Source organism: Acinonyx jubatus, chromosome B1 (assembly GCF_027475565.1).
Source record: "Acinonyx jubatus isolate Ajub_Pintada_27869175 chromosome B1, VMU_Ajub_asm_v1.0, whole genome shotgun sequence".
Taxonomy (NCBI): Eukaryota; Metazoa; Chordata; class Mammalia; order Carnivora; family Felidae; genus Acinonyx; species Acinonyx jubatus.
This window is the reverse complement of record NC_069382.1, coordinates 160,975,987-161,002,476: the sequence shown is the minus strand read 5'-3', so window position 1 is coordinate 161,002,476 and position 26,490 is coordinate 160,975,987. Positions and strand designations below refer to the sequence as shown.

The 26,490-nt window shown below is 37.1% G+C and overlaps 1 protein-coding gene and 1 pseudogene across 8 annotated transcripts in view; one reads left to right on the top strand and one right to left on the bottom strand.

Moving 5' to 3' along the window:
* The window catches only part of FRYL (FRY like transcription coactivator), a 267,508-nt gene that overhangs the window by 191,567 nt on the left and 49,451 nt on the right, over window positions 1–26,490 (bottom strand). For 2 of the 8 annotated variants that reach the window (XM_053217387.1, XM_053217385.1), the window contains exon 3: window positions 7,101–7,232. The exons of 1 other annotated variant lie outside the window; for it this stretch is intronic. Coding sequence is in view for 4 of the 7 variants with exons in the window: in XM_027056388.2 (XP_026912189.2) it covers window positions 4,070–4,289 (220 nt within the window). In the remaining 3 variants the exon portion in view is untranslated. Of the gene's footprint in view, window positions 1–4,069; window positions 7,053–7,100; window positions 7,233–26,490 lie in introns of those variants that run through there. 5 more of the 8 variants (XM_053217383.1, XM_027056399.2, XR_008296329.1 and 2 more) reach the window with 4 other exon arrangements.
* Window positions 22,017–25,645, top strand: LOC106974971 (mitochondrial fission regulator 1-like; annotated as a pseudogene).

Below are 26,490 nucleotides of genomic sequence, written 5' to 3'. Positions count from 1 at the left end.
ATTGGCATAAACAGGTTTGGCTTAAAACACAGCCAACTCTTGGTAAGCCCACACAACCCAACCTGTTGGGTGCAAAAATGGTGGGAAAGGCTTTGGACAGTGTGCAGTGTCAGCCACAGGCATCTGTAAATAGGTTTTACAGAGAAACAGAGGATTTCTGGCAAATCCAGTCAGCTGTTTGAGAATGTCTACAAAATTCTTAAAATATCATGTTGACTTAATATCCAGAGACAGTTACAAAGTGAAAAAAATTACCAAATGCAAAGAGAAATGTTCAAAATATCAACCCTGAAAACACCTTTAAATTCTATGCATATTTTTGTGAAGGAAACCCCAAATATCTATGAACACTTCTAGGGTCGATAAGTACCAGGAAAATTTCTGTATATTGCAGATTGGCTTATTCTCAATTGATTCTCTCACAAAAGCATAGTTATCAGTCCATATTACAATCTTGCCTAACATCCCTTAAAATGACATTTTCCATTTTGAGTTAACAAGTAAATAACTCGGCACCTGATACAAGTACAAAGAGAGATTCCACACCAGTTTCTCTCCAAAGAATAGTTCCTTCTCTGTATTAGTGATATGAAATCTCTCGATAGCCTTGATCTCTCCTTTTATTACATGAACAAAACTGTAACACCCCTTAGAACTGCACCCAGTCATATCTGCGTGACTTCTGGCTAAACTACTGCATTATCTCTATCCCAGAACCACCAGAAAACAGGAAGTAAAATTCACTCAAGCTGAGTTGCAAGCAACCTATTTGCAGACGGCTGGGAATCATGTGTGTCTTATTCTTATCTACAATATAAATTTAGTATCACATCTTGAGATTCAAGAAAAGGAATTTGATCAGTAACTTGAAATTGAAGAACCAGACATTTTAAAACCAAATCTCTCTACAGAAATTGCCAAAGAAGTCCTGTAAGTTAATTTTAAGTCACTCTATAAAGCTGAATTTTTTTCTAATTTTTTGAAACTTATTTATTTATTTGTTTGTTTATTTAAGAGACAGAGAGGGACAGAGTACAAGCAGGGGAGGGGCAGAGAAAGGGAGGCACAGGATCCAAAGCAGGCTCCAGGCTCTGAGCTTTCAGCACAAAGCCTGATGCGGGGCTCGAACTCACAAATTGCAAGATCACGACCTGAGCTGAAGTCGGACGCTTAACCGACTGCGCCACCCAGGTGCCCCAAACTGAATTCTGTTCTTGAAGAGAAAAACTGGGCAATAGTTATTCCACAAAGAACCTGTAGCCTCTGACATTTCAAACAGATTCTTCAGCACTCCATGATTCTGCTTTGCTTTTGACCATGATTGGTAAAAGGATAAATACTAGGGAAAATTCTTAACCATTGAGTGCTTACTTGCAAATTAATATAAATTACAAATCTTATTATTACACTTTGTAACGTGTGTGCTGTATTCAAAAATGTGTAAAATAGTCTTAAAAAAAAAAAGGAACCATATTAAACAAATGGACACAGCAGAGACCATTTAAGCACCAAGTCCAACCATGCAGTCCTTGGTACGGTAAGGAAACTAAGATAATTCAAGACTGAACACTAAAGTAAATTTTTAATAGCTTAAATCACTGCACATATAAATATATTCATAGGTTTCACATATGCATACACTGTTGAACACAAAACTAAGGGCTGAATGACTTACAGATTTTAATTTAAATGTTTATTTATTTATTGAGAGAGTCAGCGAGAGAAAGAGTGTGCACCAGTGGGGTTGGGGAGTAGAGAGAGAGAGAGAATGAGAGAGAGAGAGAGAGAGAGAGAGAGAGAGAGGAAGAGAATCCCAAGTAGGCTCCACACTGTCAACGTAGAGCCTGTCCCGGGGCTTGGTCTCACGAACCAGGAGATCCTGACCTAAGCCAAAATCAAGAGTCGAATGCTGAACCAACTGAGCCACACAGGTTCCCCTACAAATTTTAATTTAAATTAAGACACACTAATCCATCAGTGGCCTCACCTTTACTTCATCCACCCAAATATGTGAAGAGCATAAAAATGACTTCTAACCATTACATTGTAAATGCCAACATAAATTTCTTCTGAAAACTTAAATTCCCTTCTCCTTTCTTTTACACAATTGATATTTTTAAAACAAAATATACGGTTTCTCATAAATATGACCCTATTTTTTAAACTGACAAGAAATAGGGAGAATACAAAAAAACAGGGACAAGCCCTGCCCTGGGGAGCTTAAATTGAGAAATTTGTGAATGGTAACTTGGCATTGTGTATTCAAATTTAAAATGTACAAAGAAATTTATACTGAGAAGTAATCCTACAGAGGTAAAAAGTGATATAAATGAATATTTGTTACATAATTGTTTTTAATAACTAAAAATTAAAATCATTCTAAATGTTCATCAGTTTAAGACACTGATTTAATAAACTATTATATACAACAACGGAGAGCACTTTAAGTGAGACAGAGAGATGTTTATCATGTATTAAAAGAAAAGGCAAGTATCAGAGGAGTTTGGATAGTAAATCTCATTTTTAAATTCTAGAAATAAAAATGTGCATGTGCATATGAAAATATGCATAGAAAACAGCTATAAAAAACTTAAGAGAGCTTACAGAAACTCTTCTTTCTACTAAATATCACATTAATTTATATGAGCAGTTATTTATTCCCTAAGATTAAAAAGTTCATAATCATGGGAATGCAAGCTGGTACAGCCACTCTGGAAAACAATATGCAGGTTCCTAAAACTAAAACTAGAACTACCCTATGACCCAGCAATTGCACTACTAGGCATTTATCCACGGGATACAGGTGTGCTGTTTCAGAGGGACACATGCACCCCCATGTTTATAGCAGCACTATCAACAATAGCCAACAATAGCTAAAGTATGGGAAGAGCCCAAATGCCCATTGATGGAAGAATGGATAAAGAAGATGTGGTATATATATACAATGGAGTATTGCTCGGCAATCAAAAAGAATGAAATCTTGCCATTTGCAACTACGTGAATGGAACTGGAGGGTATTATGCTAAGTGAAATTAGTCAGTCAAAGAAAGACAAATATCATATGACTTCACTCATATGAGGACTTTAAGAGACAAAACAGATGAACATAAGTGAAGGGAAACAAAAATAATATAAAAACAGGGAGGGAGACAAAACAGAAGAGACTCATACATATGGAGAACAAACTGAGGGTTACTGGAGGGGTTGTGGGAGGGGGGATGGGCTAAATGGGTAAGGGGCACTAAGGAATCTACTCCTGAAGTCATTGTTGCACTATATGCTAACTAATTGGGATGTAAATTTTAAAAAATTAAAAATAAAATTTAAAAAAGGTCATAATCATACAAAACATTTTAACATTTTAAAGTGTTTTAATCAAAAATGTAAAAACTTAGAGCATTTTTCCATATTCTTCCTAAAGGATTTTCCTGTCTTAATATTTGCCAGCTGCTATACACACAGCTGATTTTTCTCTTAATTTATAAGAAATACTATTCTCTCAGACTTTAAAAGACACCAAATTCAATATTGCTGGATTAAAGAAAACAAAGATACTATGACACAAAATAATCATTATATTCAAAGATGTGACTTTTTTGATATTTTACTCCAAATAGTCGCTATCTTTAGAACAAAGAGTGGGATATATACACATATTTTTTGTAAGAATGGGATATATTTTTTAAACAAACTAAGTGGCTTCTATAGTGATAGATAAAACCTGTATCTTAATTTTCATTTACATATCCCATAGGTTGTACCAGTAACACTGTTTCAATAAATATAATACTTTGTTCATCAAAATATTTTCCAAAGATCACCAAACTTTTTACTGTATTAATGGCTTCATCTTGATCCATACCATCAATATTTCTCCATCTAAACTCAAAACAAAAACTTGGATACCATAAAAAAAAATTAGATCAAATAGACATTTACTATATTAAACATTTTTAATAAACTTGATCTTCAAAACAAAAACGTATGCTCGTTAGAACGGTACTTACAAAAATAATTTTCCTTTCCTAAAGTATTTTAAAGAATTGAAAATAGTACATTTTTACTTTACCTAGTTGGTGATGCTGGTGTTTGTCATAATTAGTGTGACAGAAATGGATTCCATCTTTCTCATCTACAATCTTCTCTGATGAAAGTAAACTAAGACGTTTCATCTTAAGTAATCTTGGGGAGCTTTCCCGAAAACTATCTCTAGTGTCCAAAACCACATCTCCCGAAAGAATGGGAGGAACGACTCTCTTTAAAAAATCCATTTTAAGGTTCTTCTGCATTACTAGATCCAAAAGCACACAGAAAGATGGTTGCACCAGCTTCCCGGTGAGAAGGGAAGGTACATTCTTTGTGTCAAAGAGCAAAAAACTGTCATTGTGTACTTAGGTGGTGCTAAATGCCAGCAAGTCAACTGCCAGCTGTTTTGAAGCTGATTTGGACACCATTTGCTGTTCGTACTGATAACAGGCCAAACAGCTAGAGACCATGAAACTGCACTTCATATACACATCTAGTGTCCGTGTACAATGGGTGTTAACGGCCATACTGAGACCATAAAATATTTAGCGTCCTCATCTAGACTTTAAAACCTATGCTGTGATAATGTTCAGGCAAATTTACTTTCGTTTGAGGCGTGTCTTTCTTTTAAAGAAACTTCCAGCAAAAGAGCAAAACAGTAACTTGAATTTCAAAAGATAATTCTTATCATTCTGAAAATTCCCTGATCACCTCAGAAACATCAAGTGTTATGGGACGTTGAAAGGAGTATTTTAAAACTTTACACTGTATTGTGAACATTCTAGTGTACTTTTAAACACAAAATCTTCTCCTTACAGTCAATCGTAATGATCAATAGTAGCAATGAAAACAGTGGCATGAATTACCAAGAAAAGATGGATAACTTAAAAATACATGGATCGGAGAATATAAAGTTGAAGAATTTAAAGTATACTTATTTAGTTCTATAATCCCGGAAATCAACCTTACATAATTTAATTCCAAATAACTGAGCATTCTACTAAATATTTTAAAATAGCAAAAGGCAGATGATCCTATTGTCTTCACATCACCCAGAAGCACAACATATGCAAGTGAAAGGTGCCTATGTAAGAATTTGGGAACTGAAATCAGTATCTTCTTTTCTCCTTTCCTTTGCCTGCCCTCTGGTGGGGTACTAAGTAAGCAAGAAGGACATAAAAATACAGAAGGATCAGATAAGGCGTAAACTCCCTAAATAATCAAATTTAAAACTTTGAAGGATATACATGTTAATCATGAAAAATAAATAAATGTAATTCACCCAGTGAAACACAAGTACAATCTCCTTCTTCTAATAGTCAACATGAAGAAAGTAATTTACATATTTTAAAAGATGAAGCATAAAAGAGTCTAAATAGGCATCAGAAAAAATTGTCATGTATAGGAACACCCAGCTTGCTCAGTCAGAAGAGCATGTGACTCTCGATCTTGGGGTTGTTATGTTCAAGCCCCATGTTGGGTGTAGAGATTACTTAAAAATTAAAAAAGTCTTATAAAAAAAACTGTAATGTAAAAACAAGCAAATTTCTGGTCCTGAATTGCTGAGTGTAATCCTTATTAAACACTTATTCTACAACACATTAATTATGGTGTAGAATCAATTATTTTTTATTTCATTCATTTAAAAGGTAATAATTGAAGGTCTCTACATGCAAGGCAGTAAATAATACATTAGTAAAGTTCAGGGAAATTTTAGAGGATTTATTAACACATATCCTGTCTCAGGGAATCCTACAGTAAAAATGAGGGAAAAACAAGGAAATCAAATGAAAGACTAAAGCAGGACCATACTTACTAGAAAACAAGTTGACTTTAAAAAAAAGACTTCTAAGATGCTCTCTTAACCCTTGAGCATAAAAGGATAAAAATTTGTATCCGAACAGCCTATTCCCCACACACAGAAAAAAAAACAACAGGTCAGAACCATAATCCATATGCCTCAGTACCGAGAAGCTGTCACTGTGTCTTCCAGGATCTTCTCCCCGCCTTCCCCCTAGGATCTCATATTCTTTACAACTCCTGTTAGTGGTTCTCCTTGGGCCCCGATGCAGGTCCTCCTTATCTTATGGAGCCCAGAAACAGTGGTTTATAGCAGGCTGATTATAGAGGGCAAGTTACCTCCGTGTTTGCTCATGATATAGAGGACAACCACCTGTGTCTCCATTAACCCCATTGCTCTAAGCTGCACTTTCATCTGGGGAAAGGACAGGCAAGGCTTGGGTGTTACAGAAAAAAAACAAAAAAAAAACCAAAAAAAAAACTAAAAAAACCCACAAGATATTACTCAGATTTCTTTCATTCCACAAATATTTGCTGAGCAGCTTTACAATGGCCTGTGCAAGGGCATTGAAAACAGGTCTCTGTCCCCAAAGAGCTTACTATTTACTTATGGAGGGAAAGAAACCCTCACAACTGCAGAACTTCCTGTAGGGTGGCCAAAGCTTTGTTAAGTCTGAATTGCAATTCAATTTCCTCTGCCTAATCTGCTTCCTAACCTCCTCTCTTTACAGGTGTTGATCCCCAATGAACATCCTGGAAGCCAAACTCCTTTTCAGCATCAGCTTCGGGAAGATCCACCCTGAGACATATAGCAAGGGGAAAACAAGGCATTCCAGAGGCAAGACTGTGCCCATTACTAGCTGAATCTGTGAGCAGGAAATGCCATAAAGCCTTGTTGCATGTTGATATTTCTAAGATCTTTGGTTGGTTATCACAACTTCCAACTCCTGCCACAGTAGTCGGGATTAAAAAATTATAGAAGCTCCTGGGTAGCTCAGTCAGTTAAGTGTCTGACTTTGGCTCAGGTCATGATCTCATGGTGGTTGAGTTCGAGCCTTGCATCAGGCTCTATACTGTCAGCACAGAGCCCACTTGGGATCCTCTGTCTCCCTCTCCCTCTGTCCCTCCCCAGCTCACACACACGCTCTCTCTCTCAAAAGTAAACAAACATTAAAAGAATTCTAATAGAAGCTAGTGGCTCAAATATAGCATTTAAAAATCTTTTTAGCCTTCATAGTCACTATTTAGCCTTTAGAATATTGGTATAATCTTACCGGAGAACTTAAGACAGTAATTTCTTGGTGGTAACTTGAGTCATCTAATCCTGACTGTGGGACTCTTGAGTAGTTTTGAGAGTTAAGCATTTAGGTGCTAATCATCCAAGATTCAAATAAATGGCTTCAGCTCTAAAGAAAAACAAAATACAAGATTTATACATAAGACATGTTTATAAGTACATTTGTTGCTCATATCCATCTTAATTTCTGAATACATTATATAGCAGTGTCACCTAGTGCTCCCAGTATCCTTTCAACAATGTCGCATTAGATTTGTTCTAAATCTTTATCACAAAAAAATTCAAACTAATGCAAAATTATTCAGAATAGTATAATGACTCCACCATTATAAACTCCCAGCAAATCATGTTTCATTGATATCTCCTACCCACCCCTCAACCCCTCAGCCCCTCTACCACCACTCTGGATTATCCTCAAATTCCTGACATTATACCACTTCATCTGTAGATATTCTGTATGTATCTCTAAGGTAAAGATTTGCTTTTTCCAAAAACCTGCTAGAACTGATTCATGATTTCAGCAAAGTCACAGGATATAAAATCAATGCACAGAAATTGGTTGCATCTCTATACACCAATAATGAAGCAGCAGAAAGGGAAATCAAAGAATTAATTCCACTTACAATTGCACCAAAAATCATAAAATACCTAGCAATAAAACTAACCAAAGAGGTGAAAAATCTATACACTGAAAACTACAGAAAGCTTATGAAAAAAATTGAAGACACAGAAAGATGGAAAACTATTCCATGTTCATGGATTGGAAGAAAAAATATTGTTAAAATGTTGATACTACCCAAAGCAATCTACATATTCAATGCAATCCCTATCAAAATAACACCAGCATTCTTCACAGAGCTAGAACAAACAATCCTAAAATTTTCATGGAACCCCAAAAGACCCCAAATATCCAAAGCAATCCTGAAAAAGAAAACCAAAGCTGGAGGCATCACAATTCCAGACTTCAAGATGTACTACCAAAGCTGTAATTGGGATGCCTGGGTGGCTCAGTAGGTTGAGCGTCCGACTTCAGCTCAGGTCATGATCTCACAGTTCAAGAGTTCGAGCCCCACGTCGGGCTCTGTGCTGACAGCTCGGAGCCTGGACCCTGCTTCAGATTCGGTGTCTCCCTCTCTCTCTGACCCTCCCCCGTTCATGCTCTGTCTCTCTCTGTCTCAAAAATAAATAAACATTAAAAAAAAACAACAAAGCTGTAATCATCAAGACAGCATGGTACTGGCACAAAAACAGGCACTCAGATCAATGGAACAGAATAGAAAACCCAGAAATGGACCCACAAATGTATGGCCACCTAATCTTTGACAAAGCAGGAAAGAATATCCAATGGAATAAAGACAGTCTCTTCAGCAAATGGTGCTGGTAAAACTGGACATCGACATGCAGAAAAATGAACCTGGACCACTTTCTTACACCACACACAAAAGTGAACTCAAGATGGATGAAGGACCTAAACATAAGACAGGAAGCTATCAAAATCCTGGAGGAGAAAGCAGGCAAACACCTCTTTGACCTTACCTGCAGCAACTTCTTACTCAACACGTCTCCAGAGGCAAGGGAAACAAAAGTAAAAATGAACTATTGGGACCTCATCAAGATAAAAAGCTTCTGGGGGCACCTGGATGGCTCAGTCAGTTAAGTGTTCGACTTCAGCTCAGGTCATGATCTAGAGGTTCGTGAGCTCAAGCCCTGCATTGGGCTCTGTGCTGACAGCTCAGAGCCTGAAGCCTGCTTCAGATTCTATGTCTCCCTCTCTACTCCAACCTTGCTCACACTCTGCTGCTGTCTCTCTCTCTCTCTCAAAAATAAAAAAACATTAAAAAAAAAATTTGTTTTAAGATAAAAAGCTTCTGCACGGTGAAGGAAACAATCAGCAAAACTAAAGGCAACCGATGGAATGGGAGAAGATATTTACAAATGACATACCAGATAAAGGGCTAGTATCCAAAATCTATAAACAACTTATCAAACTCAACACCCAAAAAACAATCCTGTGAAGAAATGGGCAAAAGACATGAATAGACACTTCTCCAAAGAAGACATCCAGATGGCTAACAGACACATGAAAAAATGCTCAACACCACTCATCATCAGGGAAATGCAAATCAAAACCACAATGAGATACCACCTGACACCTGTCAGTATGGCTAACATTAACAACTCAGGCAACAACAGATACTGGTGAGGATGCAGAGAGAGAGAGGACCCTTTTTGCACTGTTGGTAAAAGTGCAAACTGGTACAGCCACTCTGGAAACCAGTAAGGAGTTTCCTCAAAAAATTAAAAATAGAACTACCCTACGATCCAGCAATTGCACTATTAGGTATTTACCCAAGGATACAGGTGTGCTGTTTCGAAGGGGCACATGCACCCAAATATTTATAGTAGCACTATCGACAATAGCCAAAGTACAGAAAGAGCCCAAATGTCCATCGATGGATGGATGGATAAAGACGACGTGGCATATATATACAATGGAGTATTACTCGGCAATCAAAAAGAATGAAATCTTGCCATTTGCAACCACATGGATGAAACCAGAGTGTATTATGCTAAGCAAAATTAGTCAGAGAAAGGCAGGTATCATAGGATTTCACTCATATGTAGAATCTAAGACACAAAATAAATGAACAGAAGGGAAGGGAAGCAAAAATAATATAAAAACAGAGATGGGGAAAAAAACATAAGTGACTCTTAAATATACAGAACTGAGGGTTGCTGGAGGGGTTATGGGTGAGGGGATGGGCCAAATCGGCAAAGGGCATTACGGAAGACACTTGGGATGGGCACTGGGTATGCAGGGGATGAATCACTGGATTCTACTCCCAAAATCATTATTACATTATCTGCTAACTAACTTGGAAGTAAATTTTTAAAATTTAAAAATTGTAAAAATAAATAAAAATAAAAAAGATAAAGATTTGCTTTTGAAGCATAAGCCAGTATCATTATAATATCTACAGTAAATTAATAATAATTTCTTCATAACATCAAATGCCAAATCAATGCTCAAATTTCCTCAACTGTCTCATAAGTGTTTTCTTTTTTTTAAAGTCTGTTCTAATCCAGATCTAAACAAAATCCATACAGGCAACTGTTACTGGGTCAATTAAATCCCTTTTAATCTACAGTTTCCCACTCCCTTTGTTCTCTTTGCAGTGACACGTAACGCTTTTACTAATGTCAATGACTGAACTAACATGTCAATACCTTCATTAAGCAATAATACATTTAATATATTTTTATTTTATTTGCTAAAATAAATAGTTGGCAAAATAGTTCATATATCTACAAGGCCTAATATTTATCTCATCTACAGAGAAGGTTTGAGATACATATTCTTCAAAGTCCAATTATATTAACTGAGGGAGACATGGATTATGAATTATTATACCACACCTCTAATAATGTGATGGTTACTAAGCAGGGAGTGGTCATTTTACTATACATAAGAACTCATGTAATGGTACACATTCAGTAGCAGCATTTTTCAGTAAATAGGCTACATTTTTAACTCTGGCATTGAAAACTCAAACTCACCTTCATTTTAAATTATAACTGGTTTCTTACTATTCTCTATTTAGTGAATTTAATCCTCAATCCAAGAGAAGAGACTAACTACTCTCTAAAATATTATTTTTGTACTTAACCTTTATTTAAAATTCCTTTAGCCAAGTTAGAAATATGATATTCCATTTGTTCACAGGCATAATCAACTAAATCATGACTAAAACCAAATCTGTGAAGCCAAAAAAACTGGTAAATATGAATAAGACACTAATTCATCTGCACCTATTCATAACCAATATCATTCAGACATACTAGAAATATTTTTAAAGATTTTTTTTAATGTTTGTTTTTGAGCGCAAGAGACAGTGAGCGGGTTTGGTTTTGAGAATGAGAGATAGAGGGTGAGAGACAGAATCCCAAGCATGCTCTGTGCCATCAGCTCAGAGACCAATGGTGGGGCTCGAACCCACAGAACCGTGAGATCATGACCTGAGCTGAGATCAAGAGTTGGACACCCAACCGACTGAGCCACCCAGGCACCCCTGAACTTAAGTCGAATTTTTGACTGCCCCACCAAATATTTCCTAACCTGTTAACAAAATGATATCTACAACTCTGCCAAAATTCTTGATACTAAAGTATCATCATCTTAGGTTCATGGAATCATTTCTCCCTCAAAGCAAATAAAGCTTTTATTTGCAACAGATCTTTTCTGTTCATAGTGGGAAGTACAGTCATGCAATAGTCCATGTTTAATGAAATTTAAACTTTCACTTCATCTTCTAAGACAAATCACTAAACCAGTTACCACTGGAGTACAAATCAGTTTCAGGAATACTACAACTACTTCAAAGAGGTCTGATTTGTACCAGCATGCCCAGGTCTTTCGTTTTGCTTCACTTTTGAATGAGCCTCTTGTTCAGACATAGCAAGAGCTTAAGCCAAGCTTTTTATAAAAATATGTTTTCTCTCGTAACCACGCTGTCAGGGCACTGTGTCATTTTAAGACTTCCCCATGTCCATCTAGTATTTCCAATACCTCCTTAATAGATACATAACCTTCCTATTTCCAACTTTCACTTTGGTTACCCTAGGAAATAGTTGGTTTATACCTCCTTGACCTTCTTTATGGGTTATAATCATTTTTAGCAGGGGTGGTTTTTATTGTTTTTGTTTTGGTTTGGGGTTTCTTTCTGCATGTCAATTGTTTTTTCCATCTTGTCTCCATATATATTACTTAACATGGGACTCGTTTTAATTTTCATTTCACTTGATTAATGTAAGGAGTATTTCATCTACAAAAAGAGTAATTTCTATTACTACTTTGATATTACTACTTTTCACATGGTTCAGGTCAAACAGATTAGGTAACTGTGGTCATGGTATACACATAATCAATGGTATAGTTTCTTATTCTAAAAGAAAAAAGTCATATAAACAAGAGTGACTTGGGGAGGTCAGTTGGTATTTAACAACACTGAAGAGACTATAAATAGCCAAATAGCACAAGCTTTGAAGGGGCAAGGCTTTAAACCTGCAGCAAGAAAAATTATCTAGAAGCTTCCATGTGCAATAAATAAAGAGAACAATGGCCCAGCTCTGGTGCTTGGGAGGATCTCAGGTCAAATGAGGTCCTCCAAGGACAGCCTTATTTCCCTTCAGTCCAAAAGTAAAAGAGAAAGTTGAATCGGGGTTCAGATGGCACATTAACCTCACTTCCTCTCTGAACAGAATTACTAGAATTATAAAGAACAGAAATCTACAAGTTAAATGTATCTTAATTGTATCTTAATTCAAGACCCTTGAAGTATAGGTCTTTCTTTGATAGAGAAAATAATCATCTCAAGCAAACAGAGCAAAAAAACTAAGAGTAAATGAATCTCAGTGATGTTCATGATGATATTCTCAGTATTTGTCTGTATACCTCCTAATCTGAAAAGGAGAGTAAGGCAGTTATGGTGGCTAGCACAAAGTAGATTTCAACTCCACACGCAGAATAATTATTACATAATTGGTGAAAAGGCTGCCTCATAAAGAAATGAAGTCCCAGCTCACTGTTTTTAAGGCAAAGGTTGTTAGAAAATGCTATAAAAAGGGTTATCCCCCTGGGTAAAAAGATCAGCCTAAGTTATTTCCAAGATGCCAACTCAACACTCTAAATTTGACTTCAGGATGTATTTTACACAGTTGACTCTTGAACAGTATAAGGGTTAAGGGTGCTGATCCCTGCACAGTCAAAAACCGTATAATTGGATTCCCCCAAAATTTAAATACTAATAGCCTGCTGTTAACTGGAAGCCTAACTGATAACACACAGTTGATTAACACATTATTTTGTATGTTGCATGTATTATATACTGTATTCTTACAATAAGGGGAAAAATGTTAAGAAAGTCATAAGGAAAATACATTAACTGTACTGGACTGCCTTTATCCACAAAAATCCACATACAAGTAGACCAGCACAGTTGAAACCTGTGCTGTTCAAGGCCCAACTGGACTTGAATACTTGAATGTGTAGTGACTAGAAACTCATCAGATTTCAACTAAAGAAAGGAACCAGACTGCAAGATATGTAATCTATGAGGGCACATTCCTGCCCTTCTATTAAAATTATTCTGGGAATCTCACAAGGCCTCTTTAAATGATGCAAAAGACCAAAATGATCCAAATGTTCTGACAGCCTTTTAGAATAAGGATGCGATCATTTTCAAATAAATTTAGAATAATCACAGCTCCTATTCACAGTAGCAAAAATAATTATGGAAAATATAAAAATCCAGTAATTTTTTAAATCTGACAGAGATCTTATAAAGTACGAAAAATCTACTCACATATAATCAAATACAGGCAGCAGTTACTCAGATATCTTTCATGTCTGACTGGTAAAAATCACTAATATAAAGAACTTACAATCATCCCTTTAACAGAGAAAACTGATGGTTCATAAAATCTACAGTTCCCGTCACAGTTCAATTTTTAGAAATTCACTTTTGCTCTTATCTTAGAAATGTTCTCATTTTTACAATTTTTAAAACAGGCTTGCATTTTACCCTGCTGTCATTCTTTTTAACCTTCTCCCAAATTTCAATTTTAAAGGGTACAGAAACTTATTACGCTGACTAATGTAATCACAGATTACACTATATCACCTGCTAAAAAAAATGCTGTATAATGATAGTGAGGTAAAATAAAGCTTCACTGCATACATTTCTTGCTGATTAAGCAACGTTCTCTGCAGGTAAATTTGTCAACATCTTGTTGATTTTACATTTTTAGCCAGTATCATACTAGTTGATCTAATGAAAACAATTTGCAAAATCTTCCATTCAAAAATTTAAGGGGAAGTTTTGTACAAAGGTCTCATTCATGAATGAATGAAAATAGCATCAGAGCACAACATTTTCTAATATACTGATGAATGAATATGTATGGTTTAGAATAACTTTCCTATTACATTTCCATGTTGGCATAGAAAAAAAGAAGGAATTCAATCACAAAATTATCACACGAATGTTCTCCCTACTCATCTAGATTTAAACACCAAAACAAAAACTTTAAATAAATGTAGAAGCAGACCAGTAAAATCAATCTCACTAAATCCGGAACGTATTCCAATCTCTAACTGCTACAAATCTCTTGTTGTAACTATGCCATGCAGAAATGCACAGAAATTGTACATTGAACAAATATTGATTGGGCAGACCTACATGCCAGGAACCAGGGACAAAGGAGTGAATAAAACAGACAAAAATTCCTGACCTCCTGTCACGTTTACACTCTGATAGGAGCTTGAGTTTTTTTGGAATCGTTCCTTTGAGAATCTGAAAAACTGCTGAAGGCCTCTCCTTCTAAATGCTCATATATATCTAATTTTGCAACATATGAACCTTTCTCATCCAATTGTTTCTCATGGGTTAAGAAGCCCTGATAAAAATCCTCCTCGTGTTTATTTTCTACCTGCCGTTTATGGTAGTTTCATAATTTTACTATTCAGAGTAAAAAATAGTACTTTTTCTCCTTGAAAATATTTACGGCCTTCAAATTTCAATGTAATGTTTTTTTATTTATTCCAATTATACCTCTCACAAATTTTCAGGCTGCCAGATTACCCTTTATCTTTCTAGAAAACTCAATCCTAATGTCTTCAGTAACTTCACCAGAGAAATTTTCTGATTTCATTAATTATTCTCTAGATCCCCTTAAGTTAAAACCTCCCTCCTCCTGCACAGATCTTCTGTTAGTCTTTGAATCAAAGTCACCTACAGCATCTTTGGAAGAAGATATGCTCAAGAGAATGACAATAAAACCTTAATCACTTAACAGAAACCGTCAGCTAATTAACCAAAAATTTTGGATTTTCCTTGTCACAAAAAGAGAGTGATTCCTTAGGGAAAAAAAAATGGGGGGGAGGGACAGAAAACAGAGGAGAAAGTCTTTTTTATTTAAAAATAACAGTTTCTAGGGCCATTACAGTCTCTAATCAATGTGTTGTACCTTTTATATCTATTATTTTTGAAATGACACAATGGAAATTTCAACTAATTATGATCCTGAGGTCCTATCAGGTAAAATATCAAAGAAATTACATGCAAATTTAATACAAATATTTTGTACATTTTGATCAAACAATTTGCAATAAAAAGGTTGCTGGGCTAATCCAAGTTTTAAGTTATTCAGAAAAATGAAAAAGTAAATGGCCACAAGGTCATAACAGTTATATGGCCCCACTTTAAACTCCGGTTTGTCTCTCCTATTTTTTTCTGCTTACGGTCTCTCCAGCAGGCTTAAAGAGGTCTTTTAGAAGAACAATGATGAAAGCAAAAATCCCCCTTGATGATTAGATGACCTATTTCTCCCAAATTTATAGCCCCAAAACATCTTAAGTTTAAGGAGAAATGATCATTTGTCATATGCAATCTCACAATTTGCATCAGAAGCCTTTAAAATGTTTTATATTCTTTGATCCAGTAATTTTATGACCCTGTTTTTCTAGGAAGATAATCAGAAATGCACACACAGATTTATTTGCAAAGATGTTCACTGTACCATTATTTCTATGAGCAGAATGCTGGAGACAGGGACAAAACAAAGCACAAGTCGAAAACGATCATCGGGGTTGTGAGTCAAGCCCCATGGTGGGTGTAGAAATTACTATAAAAAATAAATTTAAAAAAAGAGCAAAGAGTAAATGTAGAAGGATAGAATCAAATTGTCAAGGTACTCAATCTCTCCATGCTTTCATTGCCTCATCTACAAAATAAGAATAATAAAACCTCTTATGGTTATTAGGAGAATTAAGTATAAAAGATGAAAAATGTTTGGGGCACGTGAGTGGCTCAGTTGGTTAAGCATCTGACTCTTGATTTCAGCTCAGATCATGATCTCACAGTTGTAGGATTGAGCCCCACATAGGGCTCTGTGCTGAGCTTGAAGCCTGCTTAAGATTCTCACTCGCTCTTTCTCTGCCCCTCTCGCCCACTAGCACACTCTTTCTCTCTCCCTCAAAAAAACAAAACAAAAAAAAAAAACATTTAAAAAAAACAAACCTTTAAAAAAAGTTGAAAAATGTTTAGTGATTGACACAAAGTATTCAATAAATGTTTATTATTAACTTATATACACTGACAGATGTGCAACACTTCAAAAAAAAGTAATAGAAGAAATAAAAATCACTGATAATTCTAACACCTAAGAAATAGCCACTACTAATTCATGTTAGTATGTGGGTTAATTTCCTTCAGGTCTTTCAATATGCCCTAGACGTTTTATAAAATCGGTGTCACACTGTATCATTTCTAGTGATTACAAAATGTTATACTATTTTGTAAATATATTATGTGCATTTAATCATTTCACTATTATTGAGTGAGGTTCTTCACTGCTATAAATAATAGTGCAGTAAATATCTTAATTGGCAGTCATTGTACACATCTTTTAATTTCCCTCAAGAAAGAATCTAGAAACAATTTCTATCTTTTTTTTATATTAAATATAATTTATTGTCAAATTGGTTTCCATTCAACACACAGTGCTCATCCCAACAGGTGCCCTCCTCAATGCCCATCACCCACTTTCCCCTCCTCCACCCCCCATCGACCCTCAGTTTGTTCTCAGTATTTAAGAGTCTCTTATGGTTTGCCTCCCTCCCTCTCTGTAACTTTTTCCCCCATTCCCTCCTCCATGGTCTTCTGTTAAGTTTCTCAGGATCCACATAAGAGTGAAAACATATGGTATCTGTCTTTCCCTGTATGACTTATTTCACTTAGCATCACACTCTCCAGTTCCATCCACGTTGCTACAAAAGGCCATATTTCATTCTTTCTCATTGCCATGTAGTATTCCATTGTGCATATAAACCACAATTTCTTTATCCATTCATCAGTTGATGGGCATTTAGGCTCTTTCCATAATTTGGCTATTGTTGAAAGTGCTCCTATAAAAATTGGGGTACAGGTGCCCCAATGCATCAGCACTCCCGTATCCCTTGGGTAAATTCCTAGCAGTGCTACTGCTAGATCATAGGGTAGATCTATTTTTAACTTTTTGAGGAACCTCCACACTGTTTTCCAGAGTGGCTGCACCAATTTGCATTCCCACCAACAGTGCAAGAGGGTTCCCATTTCTCCACATCCTCGCCAGCATCCATAGTCTCCTGATTTGTTCATTTTAGCCACTCTGACCAGACTGAGGTGGTATCTCAGTGTGGTTTTGATTTGTATTTCCCTGATGAGGAGTGACGTTGAGAAGTGTCTGTTGGGCATCTGGATGTCTTCTTTGGAAAAGTGCCAATTCATGAAGTGTCTATTCTTCTGCCCATTTCTTCACTGGATTATTTGTTTTTCAGATGTGGAGTTTGGTGAGTTCTTTATAGATTTTGGATACTAGCCCTTTATCCAATATGGCATTTGCAGATATCTTTTCCCATTCCGTTGGTTGCCTTTTAGTTTTGTTGATTGTTTCCTTTGCAGTGCAGAAGCTTTTTATCTTGATGAGGTCCCAGTAGTTCATTTTTGCTTTTAATTCCCCTGCCTTTGGAGATGTGTCAAGTAAGAAATTGCTGTGGCTGAGGTCAGAGAGGTTTTTTTCCTGCTTTCTCCTCTAGGGTTTTGATGGTTTCCTCTCTCACATTCAGGTCCTTTATCCATTTTGAGTTTATTTTTGTCAGTGGTATAAGAAAGTGGTCTAGTTTCATTCTTCTGCATGTTGCTCTCCAGTTTTCCCAACACCATTTTAGCAAAGAGACTTCTTTTTTTCCATTGGATATTCTTTCCTGCTTTGTCAAAGATTAGTTGGCCATACCTTTGTGGGTCTAATTCTGGGATCCTTATTCTATTCCATTGGTCTATGTGTCTGTTTTTGTCCCAATACCTCTACTACAAAGCTGTAAGCATCAAGACAGTATGGTATTGGCAGAATTTCTATCTCAAATAGTATGAAATACACTTGGCTTCATTCCCCCACTGACCTATACAGAATGTAGACACACACTAGGTGTTCAAAAAAGCTGGGGCACCTGGCAGGTTCAGTTGGTTACACATCCGATTCTTGATTTCAGCTCACATCATGATCTCACAGTTCATGAGATCAAGCCCTGCATTGGGCTCTGCACTGACAGCGTGGAGCCTGTTTGGGATTCTCTCTCTGTGCCCCTCTCTCTCTGCCCCTCCCCTGCTTATGCTCACTCACTCTCTCTCTCTCAAAATAAAGAAACTTGTTTTTAAAATGCTCATCTGTCTTTTTTCCACATGGGCACTTAAAAGCTATTGAAGGGGTTTTTCATTGTCACCCCTCTATTGTTTTTTGGTACATCTGCTCATCAGGTATTTCGCTTTTTACATTTAGCCCATTTATAGGATCTCACTTTTCCTTTATATCACTCTAATATCCCAAACACAATTTGAGTGTTCAGAACTTTAGTAAATTCCCCAACAGGTGAGGATTCTACTGTATAAGTCTAGAAATGAAAGTCTGTCTTTCAGAAATACATCCTGAAATATTTACAGATGATGTTTCATGACCAAGGGATTGCATCAAAATAACTGGGAACTGGAGAAAGGGAGTGGGTAGAGATAACAAAGAGTTGATAAATGTTGAGGCTGAGGAATGGGCACATGAACATTCATTCCACTCTTCTCTGTTGAAATATTTTTTTAAACTATTTTTGGTGGGAGGAAACTTTAAATCTTTAAAAGATATAAAATCAATAAAACAATCATAGTTTAGCTTGTACCCTGGGTCTTACAGAATAATCCAATGGTTATTTTAAAAAAAGCAAGACGAAAATTATTGAAGCCAAATTCAAAAGGGAAGTAAACAACTACAGTATTTAGAATCTCTCAATTATACTTGCCAGTAATTCCCACAGATAAAAACATACTACAATGCCTTTTTCCAAACCATGGCTTCAGCATACCATGCTGATTCTCCAAAACAATATTAGTATTTATATTGTGCATTACAAGAATACAATTATGCCTCTGTATGTGCCCACATGAATATTTGATAAGTAGTTTTATTATGTACTAGTATTAAATAATCCAAATTCTCTTGGTGCTTAAATCACATCTTGGTACTAAGTTAGGCACATCATAAAACAAAATTTACAGATTAACAGATCCACCAAAGTGGGGTTTTTTGGTACCCAGATGCAGTGTAATTTAAAAAAACTACTTCACTGCATATCTTTTATTCAGATGAACTGTGGTAAAATACCACCTGTGTATATTTCTACCTGTGTAGCAAACAGTTTACCTTGAAGGAGGTCACGATAATAGGAGAGCACTGTATAAGGAGTAAGTCACCTATCTAGGGATAAGCATATCAATGGCTGCTCCCCAGGTTTAAAACAAGGGTGAAATGGACAGATTAGAGAGTGTTTCCAAACTCTTTGCTGCAATAAAAAAAAAAAAAAAACATTGTATATAAATGTACTTATAATACATTTTATATAACAACCCAGTGTGTGTGTGTGTGTGTGTGTGTGTGTGTGTACACACACCCACATGATATACTTGAAATAATAATCCGCAATACACTTTGGTAAATTTCCAACCTATTTTTAAAAAGTGCTATATTCTAGTCACTACCCACTAAAACAATTTCTGGAATTCGTAGTTTTAAATCCCCAGACTTAAAAAAAAAAAAAAAAAAATGGCCTGCATCTCCTACTGCTTACCAGCAAAGGTGGTGGGAGAGAGTACTCGAAAAGCTACACATTCCATGCCAGCCAATCACCTGCCTGCTTCAACTCCTCTCTCCCCTGCACAGAAACGGACATTATTCCATGTCTGGGAAGATGGGGGGGAAGGGGGCAGAAGGCACTGAAGAGGGCTGGATATGCACATGCACACACAACATCCAAGAGAAGAGAATCTCTTAAAGTTCTTCCTGTTCTAAAATTCTGTGGTTCTAAGAGTTGGCTCTGAGAGTAGGAGTCCCTAAAGGGTAAGAATCATCATTACATCTCCCACAGCACCTAGCAAACTGGCTTCCAAAAAATACTGAAGCATTAAATAAAGATTAAATTCAACTAATAATATGCAAACTAAGCATAAATGCAAAGGTTTCTGCCATTAAATATAGGTTTTCTGCACACTATTAAATGTAAAACTTAGTGCCAATGTATATTATTTGGAAACTCAGAAGCATAAAAATGTTAAAATATACATTGTGTATTTATTATGTATGTGTATACAGAATATCTATGTCCAAAGCAAATACTATTCTTGTTATGTTGTCCATAAATGTATAAAAACAATTCACTGTAAAGCTATTCTAAAACGCAGAATCAAATTAAACACTTTTAGTTTCAATCTTACCTTTGTTTCTCTACCTGCTTCATGACACATTATTAATTAGCAAGGAAATGAGCAAAACATAGGCCTATTACATACAAAAAAGAACAGCAGAGGACTGGACAATATACAACTTTCATAATTCAACCATGATTTATAGTACTCCAAAGTTCACCAGTTGTTGGCTCAAATGGTCTCCTCTGCCTTTGTCTTAGAAGGAATATTTTCTCCGAAATAAATTTCAATGACATCAAAGTTTCTTCCTATATATATTAACTTTCAATAAATTATTACAGTTTAATTGAAGTGAGGGGTAAAAAAAAAGAGTCTACATAAAAGATTTCCAATTCTAAATCCCAGTAAAACCTTTTATAAATAAGGACAATAAAGCCAATCTTTATACCTTTTATATGATATTATAAAATGCCATGTGATGCAATAAAGGACCCTTTCTCATGATAACCTTAAAACTGTAACACAACTCACTTTCTTTCCATATGATTTACCTAAAATAAGAGAATTTGGCCAAAATTAACACAATTTCTGATTCTTTTTTTCTTAACGTTTTATTTATTTTTGAGAGAGAAATAAAGAATGCACGCACAAGCAGGGCAGGGGCAGAGAGAGAAGGAGACACAGAATCTGAAGCAGGCTCCAGGCTCTGAGCTGTCAGCACAGAGACCGACGAAGGGCTCAGAACCACAAACTGCGAGATCATGACTTGAGCCAAAGTCGGATGCTTAACTGACTGAGACACCCAGGTGCCCCACAATTTCCGATTCTTAAATGAGGAAAATGTTTACAAATATATTTTCATTACTAAAAGAATAATGTATTTTAAGGAGCAATTCCAAATTTCCAGTTCTGGTTCGCATTTCTCACCTTTTCCCAGATTTCTAAATTTTAATTACAACTAAAATTAAACATATGTTGAAAACCCTTCATGGAGAAGGATTTGCAATGTCCTAAAGGACAAAGGATTTGAATTTCCTAAATGAAATAGAGAATGTGTATTTGCAGAGGAGAAAGAAAGAAAAATAGGTATAATGGGAGAAATACAGGATGGGGATTAGCTTCTCTACAGGTTTTCATTAAAGAATTGTTAGAGGCAATATCGAATGATATTTATTGGACCAGTTAATGTTGAGGAGTTTCCATTAGCCAGAGGGAGACATGAACTTAACAGTGACTAATGGTCAACTCTGAGCTTCCAGAATCTGCACTAAGTGATACCAACACAACCACCACCGTCAAGGAGCTTACAGACTAGCCAGAAGAGAGATACATGTGATGACAAGTTTCAGTGCTTTAAGAAAAGCTACCTAGGGGCACGTGGGTGGTTCAGTCGGTTAAGCGCCACCTTCAGCTCAGGTCATGATCTCACAGTTCTAGAGTTCGAGCCCACGTTGGGCTCTGTGCTGACAGCTCAGAGCCTGGAGCCTGCTTCAGATTCTGTGTCTCCCTCTCTCTCTGCCCCTCCCCTGCTAGCATTCTTTCTCTCTCCCTCTCAAAAATGAATGAATGTTTTAAAAAAAATTTTTTTTAAAGAAAGAAAGAAAGCTACCTAAATGTGTTCAAGCTACAATCAGGTAGAAACAGTCATCAAGTTTAAGTGGAAGAGGAGACAGAGGCGACCTCACCAAGTAAGTGGGGCTCACAACCTCTGTTGCCAGAAGGTTCACTGAATCGACAATCTACAAAGATATGAATGGTTTTGTGCCTCTATTTGAGGACCTGGCTAGCCACTGATTTAAAAAAATAAAAAAATTAAGGCTCAAAAAACATGACTATTTCACTGCAGGCCTGTGAGCTGTAACTTCCCAGTGTGACAGGCCCCAAAGTAGGGTGCTATCCCGTATCGTCCTAGTTACACAATGGTGCCTGGCTTTATCCCAGAAATGGTTATCTCGGGAATGCCTCCTCCCCATGTTTATGAAAGGAAGCACTGTGTAGGGTAAGGTTTACACTGATTGACAGTTCCTCTCGCTCTAGAAATTTATAAAAGATAATAAGCAATGTATTCAGATCAAAATCCTCTGTATGGAAAATAACACATTTCAAAGTTAGTAACAAAACAACATTCCAAATGAGTTTGGTCACTATGGATGACCATATAGAACATGCCACAAAGCTTAATCCTTCACATTCCAGTACATCCAGTAACTCTACAAGGACTTGCACACAAAAGTCAAAAAGCCCCACCCCACTCCACCAATAGGCTTTATTCTTTACAGCGGTGAAGTCAGTCTAAATAAATTACAAATACAGAAGGGAAGAATTCAGTTCTGGTTCGCTGTACCCAAAGAAATGGTGCCCTAAAAATCCAAATTAATTAAGTAGCCAATAATAACAGTAACAACCACTAATTACTGAGGGCCTACTATGCACAAGGAAGTAGGGTAGGTGCTTTACACGCATCACCATTTTAACCCAAAGAAACCCATTTCTATAAATGTTCAACTTTGCAGCTATGGAAACTGACGAAGCTACTAAATGAATGGCGAAACACTGTTCACCTGGGTTTTCTTCTATTTTAAAATAAGCTGTTATGTGGAATTCTGTGAAACAAACTTCTCAAATTAAAATGCAATTATGATTTCAATATATTTTTTCAGAACAAAAGCTAGAGACCTCTCAAAACAAGATTTAAACACAGTTAAGGTAAATTGTGTGTTAATTTCATAAAGAATAAATTTGCCTTACCAAAAGTAAAAACAAAAACAAAAAAAACATGGGGGGGAGGGCAGCCCACTGTGATAGCAAGGGTCATTAGGAAGAGTACCTGATATGAAGGAGTCATGCCTCCAGCCTCCCCTAGTCCCTAGGGCTACCCAGTAGCTGCCTCGCTCTTCAAGTGCAGGAGCCAGTTGAAATATCAGGAATGGAAGCCAATGTGACCATCCCAATCTGGCAAAACAAGCCACATGGGGCTACTCAAAGTGTAGTGAGAAAAACTGGGACCAACCTGCCCCCTGAAGCCATGTCCCTGGGCATCCTTTGAAACCCCATACCCAACATGTCTGACCTGCGTCTAAAGGATGTGCCCCCCATCCCTGCTCTGGCCGACACTGCCTGGAATGCTGTGATGAAGAGGAGATATATGTCCGGGTCAGGAGTGACACGTGGCTCCTGAGGCACACCTGGAAGCCTAGCCCTCTAACTGTCACACAGCACAATGCCTCAGTGCCCAACCTGCGTGGGTCCAAGGTGACCATCTTTCTGACCATTCCAGCACTGTCAGCCCTAAGTCGCACCGCAGTGCTGCAGGATGAGCTGAACTACCTGCACGGCCAGATTGCCAAGATAGTGGCAACTGATACATCTTCGGTTTCATTAACAACAGATTTCTTATCTCCAGGAAGTTCAAATGTCTCTCCTCCCTTACCTGGTTTTGGATCCTCACTCCACTGTACAACTTCCTTTGCCATTAGTGGCATCACCAAGGAGACCAAGGTAGAGGTCGCTGAGCTACCATTAGCGCCCCCTCTGCTCTGTTCTGCCAGCCCTGAAGGCTGCAAACCACAACACAAAGCAACCCACAGCTCGTCTGAAGAGGATGACTGTGTCTCTCTGTCCAAGGCCAGCAGCTTTGCAGACATCATGGGGATCCTGGAGGACTTTCACCAGATGGAACAGAGCCTAGATCTAGCTCTTAGAAAAAAACCTCAGGAAAAAACCTTAATGATAAGAGAGGTAAGTAATCTACCTGATAAAGAGTTCTAAAGTAATGGTCATAAAGATGCTCACCAAATTGGGGAGAAAATGGGGAAAAGAATGGATAAACACAGAACTCCAACAAAGAGATGGAAAATATGCAGAAGTACTAAACACAAGTTACAGAGCTGATGAACACAATGACTGAACTGAAAAATACATAGAAGTGTTCACCAGCAGACTACATGACACAGAAGAAAGGATAAGTGAACTCAAAGACAAGGCAGTGGAACTCTCCCAATCAGAGCAGCAAGAAAAAGAAATGAAATACTAGAAAAATAATGAAAAAAAAAGAAAAAAGAAAAAAGAAAACATAGCTTAAAGGACTTATGGGACTACATCAAATGGACTAACATTCTTATCACAGGGCTTCCAGAAGAGAAAGAAAGGCACAGAAATCTTATTTGAAAAAAACAATGGCTTAAAACATCCCTAACCTGGAGAAGAAAACAGACATCCAGATCCAGGAGGCCCAGGGAGATCCATATGAGCTTAACTCAAAGAGACCCTAAAAGCAGCAAGAGAAAAATAACTTGTTATCTAAAAGGGAACCCCCCCCCCATAAGACTATAAATACATTTTTCAGCAGACCATTTGCAGGCCAGAAGGGAGTGACACATGTATTTAAAATGCTGAAAGAAGAAAGCTTCCAACCAAGCAAAGTTACTCAGAATTGCAGAGAGTTTTCCAGATGAGCAAAAGCCAAAGGAGTTTATCGCCACTAAATCAAACTTACAAGAAATGTTAAAATGACCTCTTCAAGCTGAAAAGAAAGTGCTAGTCAGTAACAGGAACACATATCAAACAGTAAATCTCACTGGAAGGATAAATATAATAATAATGAAAATAATGGATTCAGCACTTATTAAGGTTAAAAGGACAAAAGCAGTAAAAATAACTATGATTATAGTAACTAGTTAAGGGATAACTTATATAAGGCACACACAAGATAAAAAGATGTAGGTCTGTCCAGTGCAAGACCACTTACTGCCACGGGCTGCTTTCCACTGCTTGGGTGCCTTCTCTAGAGCCAGGGCCTTAGTCTTGGCCTTCTATGGGGTGCACAGTGCCCAGTTTCCAGATGCCTCTGGGAAGGAGCTCTTAGACAAAGCCAACAAACACCACTTCTTACACAGCCTGGCCCTGCTGAGGGTACCCCATTTACTCCTAGCCTCTAGAACCACTTTATTCTGCACCAGCTTTCACTTCCAGGCTCTGGCCCAGACTTTGGCCCCTGTGCGAGGGAGCCTGCTAATCTTGGGCTGGCTTACCTTGGTTCTTTGAGTTTCCTTGCACTTAATCTCTGGGTACTTTTTTGAGAGTTGAAGCAGGGAGAAGATTAAAAGAGAAAGGGGACAAAGAAAAAAAGATGAAAAATGTGACATCAAAAACACGCGAGGGAGGAGTAACAATGTTGAGCTTTAGAATGCAATCAAACTTAAGTTGACAACTATTTTATCAACCTAAAATAGACTGTTATACATATAACTTGTTATAGTTACAGTTAAACTTAACTACAAAACAAAACCGGTAGTAAATACACAAAAGATAAAGGAGCATAAGCATACCACTAAAGAATGTCAGCAAACCACAAAGGGAGAGAGCAAGAGAAGAAAGGAACAAAGAGGAACAAAAACCAGCCAGAAAACAACTAACAACATGGCAATGAGTACATACCTATCAATTATTATACTTTAACTGTAAATGGACTAAATACTACAATCAAAAGACGGAGTGGCTAAATGGACTAAAAAACAAAATCTATATGCTGCCCACAAGAGACTCCTTTAGCCTTAAGAACATACACAGACTGAAAGTGATGGGATAGAAAAGATATTCCATATGGAAACCAAAAGAAAGCCAGGGTAGCTATACTTATGGATATATAACCAAAAACTCAGGGGCACCTCAGTGGCTCAGTCTGGCTCAGTTAAGCATCTGACTCTGGATTTTAGCTCAGATCATGATCTCACAGTTCATGAGTTTGAGCCCCGAATTGGGCTCTGACAGTGCAGAGCCTGCTTGAGATTCTCTCTCTTTCCCTCTTTCTCTCTCCCTCACTCCCATGGTCTCTCTCTCTCTCTCTTTCTAAAATAAATTTTTAAGGGGCGCCTGGGTGGCACAGTCAGTTGGGCGTCTGACTTCGGCTCAGGTCATGATCTCACTGTTCATGGGTTCGAGCCCTGCATCAGGCTCTGTGCTGACAGCTCAGAGCCTGGAGCCTGCTTCAGAGTCTGTCTCCATCTCTCTGCCCTCCCCTGCTCTTGCTCTGTCTCTCTTGCTCTCAAATATAAAATAAAACATTTAAAAAAATTTTTTAATAAATTT